Below are 16,320 nucleotides of genomic sequence, written 5' to 3'. Positions count from 1 at the left end.
ATCTAACAGAAACAAAGGAGGAGGAATTTCCTTTAGAGAAAGAGTGGTGAGAAAGTGGAACTCTGTCAAATGGGGTGGTTGGAACAGACAGCATTGATGTATTTAAAGAGAAGGATTGATGCATACTCAAGGGAGAAGGGAATAGAGGGATACGGTGCAGGGTGGGAAGAGGTAATTAGGATGGGAGGAGGCTCCTGTGGACTATATACACTAGCATAGACCAGATGGGTTAAGTGGGCAGTTTCTGTGCTGTACACCCAGGGCAGGATCTGGGACACCATAACTGGCTGAGAAAAGCTGGGCTGGGAGAGAGAGGGGTGGTGCCGGGATGGAAATCAGCAGAGTTCCAGTGACTCCTGCTAGAAAGTTCATGTGTATATGACTATTGGGTGCAAACTGGGTCAGACTGCATTGCAATGTCCCCCAGAGTCAAATAGTCTGCTGATACTCGTAGTCAAAGCCAATAATTGAGTGAGGCATTGGAGGGTGTCCAGCGTCCAGGGAATCGTCAGTGCCTTGAGGAGAGGAGAGGCAGGAAAATTGGAATTGAAAAGAAATCTTCAACCTTTCTTTCATGGGACAAACCAACAAGTCAATTTGGCCCAGTCGCTGTATCAGAAACAGAACAAACTAGAGAACTTTTTTTTTAAATACAAGAAATTGATTGAAATTGAATACTTATTTCATTTTTTTTATTTTCCTTAATAAAATTTAACTTTCAAAAGAAAAAGCTTCAAACTCCTTCAGAAAAAAAAACTACCCTTTAATTTGGGTTCCATTGAGAAATGGAATATGTTTAATGCAACCAATAGGGCTGTGTTTGGGATGGTCATCTTGCTTCTGCTCCAGGATCATCTCTTCACTTTTAACTTTTGCTGCATGTTTTCTATAATATATAAAAAAGCGTTGGTGCAAACACTGGGGTTTTTCTTAAAGTCGCGCAATGGTTCTGGGGCCGGGGTTCAAGTCCATCCCAAGAGATAAATGACACCTCTACCTACTTGACCAACAAGAGACCAGTTTGGGTCGTCACAATCCAGTGTTTAACGGGCACGGAACTGCCCCTAATTTGGCAATCTCACTCGGAGAGCTAAAGAATTGTCACGTTGTTACGGTAAAGGATGTTGTTGTGAGGGTGCATCGGAGACATGTTGTCGGGGAAATTGTAGAGGAAGCTTTATTTTGCCTCTAAATTGCACTTTAAACTGGGTGATTGCTGTGGCTGATTGAGTAGCACCCTTACCTCAAAAGTCAAAAAGATGTGGGTTTAAGTCCCACTCCAGCGACTTGAGCGTAAAATCAAGGCTGACACTCCTAGTGTAGTACTGAGGGAGTGCTGCACTATTACAAGTGTAATTTGTTGGATGATACATTAAACCAGAGCCCCATCTGCCCTCCAGGTGAACATAAAAGATCCCATGGCACTATTTTGAAGAGCAGATTTCCCCCCAGTGCCTGACCAACATTTATCCCTCTATCATTAAAACAAAAAGTGGTCATTATCACATTGATGTGCGTGGGAGCTTGCTGTGTGCAAATTGGTTGTCACATTTCCCACATTACAACAGTGACTAACTACACTTCAAAAGTACTTCATTGGCTGTAAAGCACTTTGGGACATCCCATGATTAATAGATGAAAGTCCTTCTTTCTAGCCCATGCTGTACTGGACCTGGGCATCTTTGCTGTTGACATGGGTGTGTGAAAGCGGTCTACGCCCCAGCACCAACGTCCCCGACCTCAGTCAGTACAAAACTCCACCAAAGTAAAGCCCACATGCCCCCATCCTTTCAGGGCTGATAGTGCAATAAAGCTTGCACTCAGCATCCCTGGTTCCTTTAATTATTTCAACTAAAACTTTCAGACCAAAGCTGATCAGTTTCAGGAGTTAATTTAAGAAAATAAAACTTTTTAAATATGTGCCATATGATTGAACTGAAGACGGAATCGGTTCCAATTCTCCACGTTACTAATGAGAAAGAATGTACTTCAGGGACAATATCCTCTTTGCATGTGGGGTAATGTTCAAAAGGTCACCTTTCCCCTCTACACTGTTGACTCCCTCGGTCCTTCTTTGGCCTTTTTGCAACCGTACAACCACTTGATGACCCGTGCGTTCCGTTCAATGACAGATATCCCCAAAGAGACCTGCTCATGAATTTCTTCTTCATAAAGGCCTTCACCATCTCTGCTCCCATGAGAGAATTCACTGCCTTCACTCTCAGTCATGCTGACATTCTGAATTCTGGGAGAGGTAGAATCTGAGGCAGCAGGAGAGAAGTTTGCTAGCCCGAGATGCTCTGCCACGTCCAAGTCAAGCCCGCAGTAATTAAAAAATCTTTCTTTCTCCGACAAGGCTACTGAGTTACACAGGAGAAGGTCCGAGTTTGAGCATTGCAAAGTCCTGCTTATCAAAGCTGCTTGGCCATTAACTTCTGTGGGATTGCTTGGCAGGTTTTGAGTTCTGGGAACATGATGGTTTGGAGAAACGGAGCCTGCTGTTTCTTTGTGGGTGAATAGATTGACACAATGATTCTCAGCCTTTATTGCTTCGCTGTCATTGAGACGACACATGTGCGACAGTGGGGAGCTACCTTCAGAGAAAGCCCTACTATCCTCCTTCAAGATGATCTTTGGCAACTCAAGGGAGGTCACTTGCTTGTCCCTCATGGACCCCTGAAACAGGCGTCGGATGAAGTTGTAGCCCCTGGAGTTCTCATTGCTCCCCGTCTTCCAGTCACGTTTCTGCCGGTAAATGATTAAGGAGTCAGGCCTCATGACTCTCTTGGAGATGGTCCTCCTAGTGACAACTGTATCATGGGATGGCTTGTCCAGCAAGACGTTCCTGACGTTGTTAAGCTGTTCCAAATTGGCATTCTCTTTTCTGGCATCAAAGTCTTGGCACCGAACTGGATCTGTGGCCTGGCCTGGCCCGACCCAGTTCTGAGTGGAAAGTGGCGGCATCATGCAAGGCCCGACAATAGGCTCTTGCTTGGCGTTCATTGCTTTCTGGCTTTTAACGTACTTGGGCTTGTCTGCTTCAAGCCTCTCGACAGCGCTCAGTGCCCGACCCCTATTGTCACTTTCCATTTGCCTGCGCAGATACTCTGGGCCTTTGTTCAATAGCCTGAGGGGTGACGGGGAACTGACTGGAGTGACTGGCTTCATTCTCCTCACTTCACCTGCAGTTTGGGACGATTAGGCAAGCCTAAAGCTGAACCCAGCAGCTGCATTTAGACCAAATCTCTCATATCCAAGCCGCCGAAATCAGGTCACCTGAAGCCTTATATTTATTCTGTTTAGGTGGGTTTAAGAATGCAGACTCCTCAATGATTCCTTTATTGAGGAAAACAGCAAGAGGCAGGATCAAAAGCTTTCAGAGTGCATTTATTAAGGCACTCTACTTTTAACTGGAATGCTTCACCAAATTTTCCTCTCAGCTCCATGCGTCCTCCTGAAAAATAAATCAAAGCATGCCGTGCATCAGTTCAAAGTCTCTAGACTCAATCCTTAAAGCTATTTTGTGTCTCAGTGCTGACAGATCCACTGCACCGGCTCTGCCAGGACTGATCTGACAGAGGGTCGGCTGGCTTGGCTTAAAGGCAGCCAATACACACAATGCATCAGGGAGGGATGGTCTCCAAGCAAGAGGCACACTAGCAAAACACAGGGAAATAAGCCAACAGAAACAATGTGCATTTATATAGCACCTTTCACGACCTCACAAAGCACTTCCAATAAAGCACCTTTTTGGAAAAGTGAGTCACCGTCGTAATGTAGGAAAGTGCAGCAGACTATCAGTGCACAAGAAGATCCCACAGTAACGGCCAGATAATTTTTTTTTAAGCTTGGTTATGGGAGAAATGTTGATCTGGACATCTGAAAGAACAATCCCAATTAATGCCATGGAATTTTTTTATGTCCACCTGCTGGTGTCAGTGCAGTGCCTCCGCAAGCTGACAGCTATGTGGATAGCACGTTAAAAGATATGGTCATCCCACAGTTTAAAAGCATGCAGGCCAAGAGGGAATGGGTGATCGCCAGATAGTCAAGGAAAACCAGGCAGGTTGTGCAGGAGGCCCCTGAGTGCACTTCAGTATCCAGTTGGTATTCAGGAGGAAGATTGGGAAAACAATAGTGATAGGGGATCAGACAGGTGTTTCTGCAGCTGCAGACATGATTACAGCATGGTATGATGCCTCCCTGATGCCAGGGTCAAGGATGTCACTGAGCGGCTGAGGAGCATTCTGAGTGGGGAGGGTGACCAGCCAGCAGTCATGGTCCATATCGGTACCAACGACATAGGTAGAAAGAGCGATAAGGTCCTGCAGGCAGATTTTAGGGAGCTGGGAAAGAAACTAGGAAGCAGGACTTCAAAAGGTAGTAATCTCTGGATTACTCAGAGTACCATGCGTTAGTGAGTATAAGTGAGAAATAAAAGGATAGAGCAGATGAATGCCTAGCTGGAGAGATGGTGCAGGAGGGAGGGCTTTAGATTCCTGGGACATGGGTACCGGTTCTGGCGGAGATGAGACCTGTACAGGCCAGACAGGTTACACCTGAACAGAGCGAGGACAAATGTTCTTGTGGGGTGATTTGCTAGTGCTATTGAGGAGGGTTTAAACTAACTTGGCAGGGGTGTGGAAACCAAGACGTAATATTAGAGAGGAAAAACAAGGTGCAAAAAGAATTGGGAGAGACAGGTAGCACTATAGTAGGAAATAGCAAGGTATTAGGTGGGGTCAGAATGAGAGGGCATGTAATAAGGTCTAAATTGAGTTCACTAACATGAATGTGAAAGTGCAGTGTGGTAAGGTTGGTGAGCTGCAGGCACAGAGAGCCACGTGGAAATATGTTGTTGAAGTGATAACAGAGACCTGGCTCAAGAAAGGGCAGGACTGGGTACTAAATATTCCTGGATACTAGGGGTTCAGGAAAGAAAGGAGGTAGCAGTATTGATTAAGAAGAATATTACAGAGCTGGAGAAAGAGAACGCCCAGAGGGGATAAGGACAGAATCTATTTGGTTCAAGCTAAGAAACAGTAGAGGTACCATTACACTACTGGGTGTATTCTATAAGCCACCAACTAGTGAGAAAGACATAGGCTAGGATTTTGTCTTGGCGATGGGGGTCTCGACCATTGGCAAAAGTGTTGATGAGAGCCCCACATCAATTCCTCTGGGGAAGGCCCGCCAAATCAAGTGACAATTAGGCACTTAAGAGGTCAGCGGCAGGCTTTACCTGGGATCAAGGACGCCGGCGAAGGAAGTCCCGCCCGCTGAGAGGTGCGGCCAATCAGAGGCTGGCAGTTCTTTAATTGAGCAGCACCATGGCAGAGGTGGTGGCTGCTGCTGGTGGAGCATTCAGCCGAGGCCCTGGAACCAGGCCACAGGTAAGTCACAACAGGAGGGGTTTCATGGGGTGGGGTTGCGGGGTAGTGGGTGTAGGGGGCTCGGCAGCAAGGGCGAGGGGTGGCTCGCAGTTGCTGGGTCCATCGTAACGAGGGAACCCCTCCAACCATCCCGGAGCCAGCAAGCAACCCATTTGTTTGGTGTGCTCCCCGTGCGGTGACAGGCCCACCCACCGCTAGGCCAATTCCAGCAGGGGTGGGATGAGGCCCTTAATTGGGCGTTAATTTCCCACTTAAGAGCCTCAATTGGCAGTGGATGGGAAGGCCATTCACAGGCCTACCTGCCCCAGACTTAATTTGGGTGGAGGCAGGAAGGTGATGGGGACCCCCATCACCATCCCACCTGATTATAATTGTATGCTCTCCCCTACTCCAAACCCGGGGACAGCATAAAACTCCCTGCATAGAGGAACAAATTTGCAAGGAAATTACAGACAGGTGCAAGTGTAGTTATAGTGAGGAACTTTAATTATTGTAATATAGACTGGGATAGTAATAGTGTAAATGGCAGAGAATGGGCAGTGTCTCTGAAGTGTGTTCAGGAGAATTTTCTATTTCAGTAGGTTTCCAGTCCAACGAGGAAGGAGGCATTGCTGGATCTGGTTCTGAGGAATTAGGTGGGTCAAGTGGATCAAGTGTCAGAAAGGGAATGTTTAGTGGACAGTGATCATAGTATCATAAGATTTAGGTTATCTATGGAAAAGGGCAAGGAGCAAACCAGAATAAAAATAATTAATGGGGGGAGGGCCAACTTCAATGGGGTCCAGCCCAGGTAAATTGGAATCAAAGATTGGCAGGTAAAACTGTAACTAAACAATGGGCTGTTGTTAAAGAGCAGATAGTTCAAGTAGAGTCAAGGTACATCCCCACAAGGGGGAAAGCTAGGAAAAACTAAGCAAGAACTCCCTGGATGACAAAAGAAATAGAGGGTAAGATGACGCAGAAAAAAGGGTCTACATGACAGATGTCAGGTGAATAATGTAATTGAGAACCAGGCTGAATGTAGAAAGTTCAGAGAGGAAGTGAAAAAAACTATAAGAAAAGCAAAGAAAGTGAATGAGAAAAGCCCGGCAGCTAACATAAAAGGGAATCCAAAAGTTTTCTATAGGTATATAAATATTAAAAGGGTGTTAAAAGGAGGAGTGGGGCCCAAAAGGGTCCAAAAAGGGAATTTACGCATGGAGACAGAGGGCATGGTTGAGGTACTAAATGAATATGTTGCATCTGTCTTTACCAAGGAAGAAGATGTTGCCAAATGCACAGTGAAAGAAAAAGTAATTGAGACACTGAGTGGGCTGAAAATTGATAAAGAGGAACTATTAGACTGGCTGTAATTAAAGCTGTTAAGTCACCAGCACTGGATCAGATGCATCTAGGATACTGAGGATAGTAAGGGTGGAAATTGCAGAGGCACTGACCATGATTTTCCAATCCTCAGATAGATACGGAGATGGTGCTAGAGAAATGGAGAATTGCAAATGTCACATCCTTGTTTAAAAAAAAGGTGTAAGGATAAACCCAGCAACTACAGGTCAGCCAGTTTGATGTCAGTGGTGGGAAAGCTTTTAGAAATGATATTTCAGGACAAAATTAACAGTCACTTGGATAAATGTAGATTGATTCAGGAAAGCCAGCACCAATTTGTAAAGGGCAAATCTTGTTTAACTAACTTGATTGAGTTCTTTGATGAAGTAACAGAGGGGGTTGATGAGGGTAATGCAGTTGATGTGCTGTACAGGGACTTCCAAAAGGCATTTGATAAAGTGCCACATAACAGGCAAAGTTAGAGCCCATGTAATAGAAGGGACAGTGGCAGCATGGACAGAAAGTTGGCTGAGTGACAGGAAACACAGTAGTGGTGAATGGTTGTTTTTCAGACTGGAGGAAGGTATTTGGTGGGTTTCCCCAGGTGTTGGTGTTAGGACAACTGTTTTTCTTGATCTATATTAATGACCTAGGTTTGGCTGTTCAGGGCACAATTTCAAAGTCTGTGAATGACACAAAACTTGGAAATATTGTGAACTGGAAGGAGGATAGTGATAGACTTCAAGAGGACATAGACAGATTGGTGAAATGGGTGTGCATGTGGCAGATGAAATTTAATGCAGAGAAGTGTGAAGTGATTCATTTTGGTAGGAAGAATGAGGAGAAGGAGTATAAACTAAAGGACATAATTCAAAGAGATGCAGGAGCAGAGGGACTTGAGGGTATATGTGCACAAATTATTGAAGGTGGCAGGACAGGTTGAGAAAACATTTAATAAGGCATATGGGATCCTGGACTTTATAAATAGGGGCATAGAGTACAAAAGCAAGCAAGTTATGAAGAACTTTTATAAAACACTTATGAGGCCTCAATTGGAGTATTGTGTACAATTCAGAGCATCACACTTTCGGAAGGAAGTGTAGGCATTACAGAGGGTGCAGAAAAGATTTACAAAAATGGTTTCAGGGATGAGGAACTTCGGTTACATGGATAGATTGGAGATGCTGGGGCTGTTCTCCTTAGAGAAAAGATTATGAGGAGCTTTGATAGAGGTGTTCAAAATCATGATGGGTCTGGACAGAGTAGATAGGTAGCAACTGTCCCCATTGGCAGAAAGGTAGCGAACCAGAGGACACTGATTTAAAGATAATTGGCAAAAGAAACAACAACAACGAGGAAAAAATATTTTAACGCAGCAAGTGGTTCGGATATGGAATGCACTGCCTGAGAGTTTGGTGGAGGCAGATTCAATCGTTGCTTTCAAAAGAGATTTGGATATTTATCTGAAGAGAAAAAATTTGCAGGGCTATCGGGAAAGGGTGGGGTAGTGGAACTAGATCAGTTGCTCTTGCAGAAAGCAGGCATGAGCACGACAGGGCAAATGGCCTCCTTCTGTGTTTTAACCATTCTATGTGACTATTTTTATGAGGGCTCCTCAGTCTATTTAGTCATTTTTGGCTAGTCATTGTTAGAGTAACCTAGGTGTGAAATGACAATGTTAATGAGTTTATATCGAATATCTACAAAGGTATTAACCCAAACGGTCGCCATGCTATGTGGGCAACTGTAACTGCTGTTTTGTGCACAGTGAGATTAGTGATCAATGCAATGAGAAAACTTAGATTTATGTAATATCCAATCACATCTTCCCAAAAGTCCCAAAGTGCTTCACATCTAATGATTTATTTTTTATAAAAGAAGTGCAGCCCATGGTTAATACGGCAACCACTTTGTACCCAGCAATATCACAAACCAGCAAATGAAATTAATGACTGGTTAAACTGCTTCTGGCAATGTTAATTGACTGGTTGATGTTGGCCCAGGACATCGGCGAAAATTCCCCTGCTTATCTTCAAATATTGCCTTGGTAGCTTTAACACATACCTGGTCAGGCAGATGGTGTATAAAATGTAGAACTCCACTGCACAAGTACAGTCCACTTTTAAAGGCAGGGAAGGAAACATATGGGAGGAGAGCAGTGTAATGATTGGAAGAGCAGTCACTGCTGGCAGAGAGAGGGAGTGAGACTGAGGAACAATCCAGTGTCGGAGAAGGAGGAAGAAGTGCATGTTTTAGAGGGGGAGACGAAGAGGAGCAACTGGAAGAGGTCACTCCTATCCAGATGGAGTGAAGCTGTGGAATGATGACTGGTTAGTGAAAGGAAAAAGATTTCTGAACAGTTCAAAGACATTAACATTGATAATTATTAAAATTGTTACACCTTCGCAGCTTCACTCAATTATCCCCCAACCTTCTAAACTGGCTTCACCTGATGACACACTTGCGCAACACTACAGAAAAACTTAGAAATACTCTTTTGTCCAGAAACACACACACCCATTCAGGCAACAGATACACTTCTATAAAAAGGATATAGAGGCAAAAAATATTTACAAGGATGATACCAGAACAGTTAACTATGAAATGGAAGAATGAATAGGTTGGGACTCTTTTTCTAGGAAAGAGAATGCTGAGGGGACACCGCATAGAGGTCTTAAAGGTTATGATAGGATAGGTACTTTAATAGAATAATACAGCACAACACAGGAGGCGGCCTTTCGGCCCATGACGTCTGTGCAAGCTCTTTGGTAGAATTATCCAATTATTCCCACTTCCCTGCTCTTTCCCCCCAAGACTGTAATCTTTTCCCCTTCAAGTATTAATCCAAATCCTGTTTTGAAAGTCATTATTGAATCTGCTCCCACCATCCTTTGAGGCAGTGCATTCCAGATGATAATAACATGCTGTGTAAATAAAAAGGTTTCCTCATGTACCTCTGGTTCTTTTGCCAATTATTTTAAATCCGTGTTCTCTGGCTGCCAGTGGAAACAGTTTCTCCTTATTTACTGTATCAAAATCTTTTATAATTTTGAACACCTCTATCAAATTTAATCTGAACCTTCTCTGCTCCAAGGAGAACAATCCCAGTTTCTCCACATAACTGAAGTCATTTATCCCTGGTATCATTCCAGTATATTTCCTCTGCACCAAGGCCTTGACATCCTTTCTAAAGTGTGTTGTCCATAATTGAATACAATACTGCAGCTGGGGCCTAAACAGTAATTTATAAAGGTTTAGCATAATTTCCTTACTTTTGTACTCTATGCCTCTATTTATAAAGTCAAGGTTCCCATGTGCTTTTTAAACAGCCTTTTAACATGTCCTGCCACCTTCCAAGACACCCGCCCCCGCCTTTACTGTACCACCTCCATTTTGCTTTCTTCAGCTTCTGAAAAATACTCTCTTTTTTGACTGTGACTTCAGTCTGGCAATTAAACTTATATGTCCCCGGCTCAACATCTCCCCCTTTTCTGTCTTGTTAAATGGCTCTGAAATGTTTCTCTTTAAGTAAGGACTATCATAAGAATTGGTTTAAAAATCATACCACAATGAAATAGTTTAGAGAGTATGAAACCACAGGCTTTTAGACCACAATCACTTTCAAATCGAGTGTTAACTTTGTATTTACTCTTGCTTTTTATAGTGACTGACATACTACAGTCACAGCCTAATTTTTTTTACCCCACCCTCTTTGTGGGAAAATCAAAGTTAGAAAATGAGAAGAGAGATCAAAGCAGAGGATGACTTTAATTAGAGTCTTGTTACTTTACATAGAATTACATAGCACGTACGGCACAGAAACAGGTCATTTTACCCTAACTGATCTATATCCCAAACAAGCCTCCTCCCACCCTATTTCATCTAGAGCAGAGAAGGTTAAGACAAGATTTAATAGAGGCATTCAAAATCATGATTGGTTTTCATAGAGTAAATAAGGAAAATCTGTTTCTACTGGCAGGAGGGTCAGTAACCAGAGGACACAAATCTAAGGTAATTGGCTAAAGAACCAGAGGCAATAGGAGGTAAAAAAAAGTTTTTATGCACCAATTATGGTCCAGACTGCACTGCCGGAAAGGGTGGTGGAAGCAGACTCAATAAAGCTTTAAAAAGAGAACCGGATATTTACTCAAAAGGGAAAAATTTGCAAGGCTATGGGGAAAGCACACCAAAGTGGGACTGATTGGATAGCTCTTTCAAAGAGCTGGCACAGGTATGATGGGTTGAATGGCCTCTTTCTGTGCTGTATCATTCTATGATTCGAAATCATTCACTCCTCAGTTAGGCAGAGCAGGGTAGAGGAAGAGAAATAAAAGAAAGGGAAGGCATGCAAAGATACAGCACAGAACAAGGCCTTTCAGCCCCTCATGCCTGTGCTGGCTCTCTGATAGAGCTTTCCAACTGAGTATCAGTCTAGATTATGAGCTCAAGTCTCTGGAAGTGGCTTGAACAGCCAGCCTTCTGACTCACAGGTGAGAGCGCTAACAACTGAGTAAAGCTTGCCAATGGACTTTTCTCTGCACTTCAATGACTAACTGGTCTTATTTCAGTTTTTTCTCATTTCCAACCTGTTGAATATTCAGTGTGGTGGGGTCCCAGAGAGAAAAAAAACTCAGGCCAATTTGGTAGAATAAAAATCTGTGAAATTCCTCTGTTGGAGATGCCATCATTCGGTTAAGACATTAAACCAAGGCCCTTTCTGTCCTCTCAGTGCAATGGGATCTTTAATGTCCACCTATTTCAAAGAATAGGAGAGTCCCCCCTGGTGTTCTGGGCCAATATTGGTTCTTCATCAACATCGCTAAACTGGATTTTCTGGTCATTATTACACTGCTATTGTGGGATCTTGCTGCATGCAGATTGGTTACCTACATTACAAGTGCCAACACTTCAAAAAGTACTTCATTGGGTGTAAAGCATTTTGGGACATCCTAAGGTCATGAAAAATGCTATATAAATGCAAGTTTTTTCTTTGTTTTCTTCCTTCTATGGGTAATCCCCAGCTGAAGAACAAGCTAGCTGCTCCGATCTTACCATACCACTGAAGGCTTTCATGTTTACAGCAGGAAAATACCACATGTTAAGCCTTAATTTCCATCAGAGGAGAGAAGCAGAATGATAAAGGAGAACTGGATCACTTTTGCCATCAATTCATGACGTTAGCAAAATCTGAAATTCAGAAACTTTTCTTAAAACAAATCTCCTGTTTTAGAAAGACATGTACTCTAATAACAACAGCGTATGCTTTACATAACCAACAATTTTCACATGACTTACTATAAGTTCAAGAAGGCAGCCCACCACCTTCTCAGGGCAACTGGGATGGGCAATAAACACCAGCCTTGCCAGTGATGCCCACATCCCAGGAATAAATAAAGGTCATAGCTGTACATACCATGCCATTGTCAGGTCACGCAAGAGTCTAATTGTTCTTAGTAGATAGGCTTCCCTATCTTTTATAAGTGTTTAAGTGTGACAGGAACTTGCACATATGACAGTGTGACACCTGAAGTGTGAAGTACAGACACATATTGGATGTGATATAGACTATGTGTAGGTCACATTTTTGTAGTACCTCCAGGGGTACATTGTCAACCAGACAGTCCCTAATTTTGATTCCTAACCTGTGATAAGGTAACTGATCTTGCCAGAAGTGAGATGTTGCAATGATACTGGGGAGGAGAAAGAAAATCAGCGAGGGCTCCCTAGCCACTGTTTACTAACCACTGACTACCGCTGGACAGTCACACATGTGGATATTGGGGAGAAGGACAGAATCAGATTGAGTTGGACTGCCCCCACCATCAGAGACTCACTATGTAGGCTCATACACAAGGAATGGCAATTTGGGTAAAGTACCAGAGTGTGCCCAGTGCCCAAACCCCACAGTCAGTGCCTTTGAGAGAAATTAGCAAAAAAATAACTACATCTGTTTTCTTATTCACAATATAGGTTGCAGGGTGTTCCATGGAATAAGATCTCAGGGTCAAGATGACTTTGATAAAGCAAGCTTGGGTGGTTTGACGTCACCTCAGCCTCTTGATGTATCACAAAACAGATTTGGTGCTTACCTGCACTCTCGAGCACTTAGTGCAGCGAAAAGGCAGCAATGAAACACAATAATATAGAGAACAGTGCAATGTCAACTGGAATTCTGTTACAAAACGTCAGTCACAACTGAAAGGCTTTTTGCATCCAAGAAAAGACAACAAGGGGATTGAAAAATGACAAGAATGTCGTCATCTCACTATCCTAAAAGCTCCTTTGATCGATGAATGTTTATGTCAGAGTCAATACAGTACAGAAGGAAGCCATTCAGCCCATCGAGTCCATTCTGGCTCTCTGTACAGCAATCCAGTCAGTCCCATTTCTCCCCCCGCCCCACTCTATCCCATCGTCCTGCAAGTTTATTTTCCTCAAGTTTCGATCCAATTTCCTTTTGAAATCATTGATCGTCTCCCCTTCCACCACCCTTGTAGGCAGTGAGTTCCAGGGCATTACCACTCACTGCATAAAAATGTTTTTCCTCACATCCCCCCTGTATCTCCTGCCCAGATCCTTAAATCTGTGTCCCCTAGTCCTTGCACCATCAGCTAATGGGAACAGCTTTTATTTGTCTACCTTATCTAAACCTGTCATAATCCTGTACACTTCGATCAGATCTCCCCTCAATCTCCTTTGCTCCAAGGAGAACCACCCCAGCTTCTCCAACCTAGCCTTGTAGCTGAATTCCCTCATCCCTGGAACTTTTCTGGTAATTCTTCTTTGCATCCTCTCAAGGACGTTCACATCCTTTCTAAAGTTCCTAACTGTAGATTAACTTCTGCTAGGGAAGCTGAAACCAATTGTAGCCCCAATAATTGGATAAGATCTGTTTTTTTCTCTCTTATAGATATGGAGGAACTGTAAGCATAGCCTATTCTAGAACTCAGAGCATGGCCCATTCGAAAACTTAAAAACTCAAAGTCTACATCTAGCCCTTTTGAAGTATGTAATCTTCCCATTTGAAGTATCTTGTTTGGCGCTTTGCACGTGAGCCGTTTTCCCTTTTCAATTTTCCCCTCCTCTCCTGAAGGTAGTATCTGTTACTAGAATCAATTGGCCCTTCTTCATGAGCGAGTATAGGCATGCGATTTGGCCGTAGAGGGCCTCACAGTACTCTGAGTTTCTCTTTACCCACCATTAACACACATAAACCTTCCAGCAGGTGTTACTGGCAATTTATCAGTAGTGACTGATTTTGCTCTTCCCTGGTGGGGTGCTGAGAACAATCAAAGTCCGTTTGTTGCCAGCTTGACTGAGATTGGTTCGCTCCTCACAGTCCGGGAATTGTACCTAGTTTCCCCTGGTCTGTCAGGCTAAATACTACCAGTGCTTTTTCCAACATCAAAACACTCAAATTTTAAAAACACAGGTGTGAAGGAATGTTCTAGATAACACCAGTTTATAATGGTAGCTGAACTACACTCTCTTCAAAGAGTCTGGTTTGAAATTAAGCCATGGCGTCCTTTTTATTCTGAACTCCACTGCCTGTATCCTAACTCGCACCAAGTCCCATTCGCTCATCACTCACTGTGCTTGCTGACCAGGTCCAGCAAAGCTTTGATTTTTAAAATTCTCTGACTTGTCTTCAAATCTCTCCATGGCTTTGCCCCTCCCTATCTCTGTAACCTTCTCCAACCCTACAACTCTTTGAGATCACCATGCGCCTCCAGTTCTGGCCTCTTGCACATCCGATTCTCATCGCCAACATTGAGGCCGTGCCTTCAACTGCTGAGACCCTAAACTCTGGAATTTTCTCTAAATCTTTCTGCCTCTCTACCACTCCCTCCTCCTTCAAGACAATCCCTAAAACCTACCTCTTTGACCAAGCTTCAGGACACTTGCCTTAATATCTCCTTATGTAGTGCAGTGTCAAGTTATGTCCATTAACGTATCTGTGAAGCACCATGGGATGATTTATTAAGTTAAAGATGCTATATAAATACAAATCATTGAACTGCATAGCTAGGTCACCAAGAGCTGCATGTCATGCAGAAACGCTTTAAATGAATAACTTTTTCTGGTACAAATGCTCTACAACTACTTGTCATTGCTTGAATATTTAAATGCTGGTGGTGTCAATAATAGTAATCAGCTATTCATCGGCTCTGACCCTTCGACCTCAGTTTCATTGGCTGAAGACCACAGACTTGTGTTAAGATTTTCAATCACCTTTTCAGTGTCCTTTCATCCACTTTGCCAAATGGCCAGAGAATAATCAGATTCAGTGACCCCAGGCAACCAAAGAACTCGAGAAGAGTGAGATTCATTGACCCCAGCTGTTCACTGCCTTTTATAGCCCCCAATAAAGACAGTTTGAAATCGCACCTCAATCAGGTCCCCAAGTGTATTTCAAGTTCTGATTTCCGATAGACCTCTGCAGTCATTAATCTTTGAAACCCAATTTGTGAACAAAAAAAGACTTCTGTGACCAATCTCAAAAGAAGACGACTGGAAAAGAATGGTAACTTTGCAAACATGATTTAGGGTAATAGGTTGTGTATGTATAAACAGAGGTGGGAACAGAGATGGTCCTGTGAAACACCATGGGATGGTTACAGTGTTAAATAATTAGAGCAGACTAGGCCAAAACAAAAAAGGGTTATAGTAAATATGTTAAGGTGTGTGAGCTGCATTCTGGGTCTTGGTCCATCACCTGATTGGATAGCTTCATTACCACAGGGTTATCAACTCTAGTTGGAGGTATTCCAGGAGGTTTCATCACATGTCCTTCCACCTCCAACTACCCCAACTCCACACTTTAACCATTGTTTGCTTGACATGTCCATTCTTGCAGTGCTCCGCCTTCCCACGGCCAATCAGCAAAAGAACAGACTCCTCGTTACTCAATCGGACGATTCTTGACTGCTGGGCAAACAGTCTTCGTTCTTCATCTCCAAAATGTTTATAACAAACAAAAGTCTTCAAAGAAAGTGAGTAAAGCATGTATTTTCTAAATGCCCCCAACAATTTTAATTGTAGCAGTGCTCCACCAACTCTGGTCTCTGGTGTATCCCTCACTCAATACACCCTACAAACGGCGAGCATGCTTTCAGCTGCCGAGGCCCTAAGCTCTGGAATTCGCTCCCTAAAACTCTCCGCCTCTCTCTCCTCCTTAAAACATGACTCATTGACTAAGCTTTTAGTCATCTGTCCTCATATTGCATGTGGCTCAGTGTCAAATTTCATTTGGCAATGGTCCTGTGAAACACCATGGGATGATTACAGTGTTAAAAAGACGCTACATAAATGCAAGTTGTTGTACATGGAGGCCGTAATCCACGTAATTTGCCGTCCAGTTTTCACCTTTCCAAGACTTTACATAAGTGGTTGCTCCTCATCCCAAGACAAGGTAGGGAGGATTGACAAGCTTTTCAACCATAGGGATCATCATGAGTGGCCACCAATCCCATCCACACACATAATAGGGATGGGAACAATAATCATAGCCAATTTCCCGACCCCACTCTCCCTCACTAACATAGGGCTAGTGATTAGACCAACTGTAGAAGTTGAAATGAGCTAACTCAGCATAGACTGGTGA

General features: G+C 43.4%; 1 protein-coding gene across 1 annotated transcript in view; it reads right to left on the bottom strand.

Moving 5' to 3' along the window:
* Positions 1–741: 741 nt before the first annotated feature.
* fam110d (family with sequence similarity 110 member D) overlaps positions 742–16,320 on the bottom strand; it is a 44,448-nt gene continuing 28,869 nt past the window's right edge. The window contains exon 2 of the mRNA XM_068010978.1: positions 742–3,454. Coding sequence (XP_067867079.1) covers positions 2,047–3,168 — 1,122 coding nt within the window. The 5' untranslated portion in view covers positions 3,169–3,454 and the 3' untranslated portion in view covers positions 742–2,046. The remainder of the gene's footprint in view (positions 3,455–16,320) is intronic.

This window comes from Heterodontus francisci, chromosome 31, assembly GCF_036365525.1.
Source record: "Heterodontus francisci isolate sHetFra1 chromosome 31, sHetFra1.hap1, whole genome shotgun sequence".
NCBI classification, from domain to species: Eukaryota; Metazoa; Chordata; class Chondrichthyes; order Heterodontiformes; family Heterodontidae; genus Heterodontus; species Heterodontus francisci.
The sequence above is the reverse complement of the archived record's forward strand: the minus strand, read 5'-3'. Positions and strand labels throughout refer to the sequence as shown.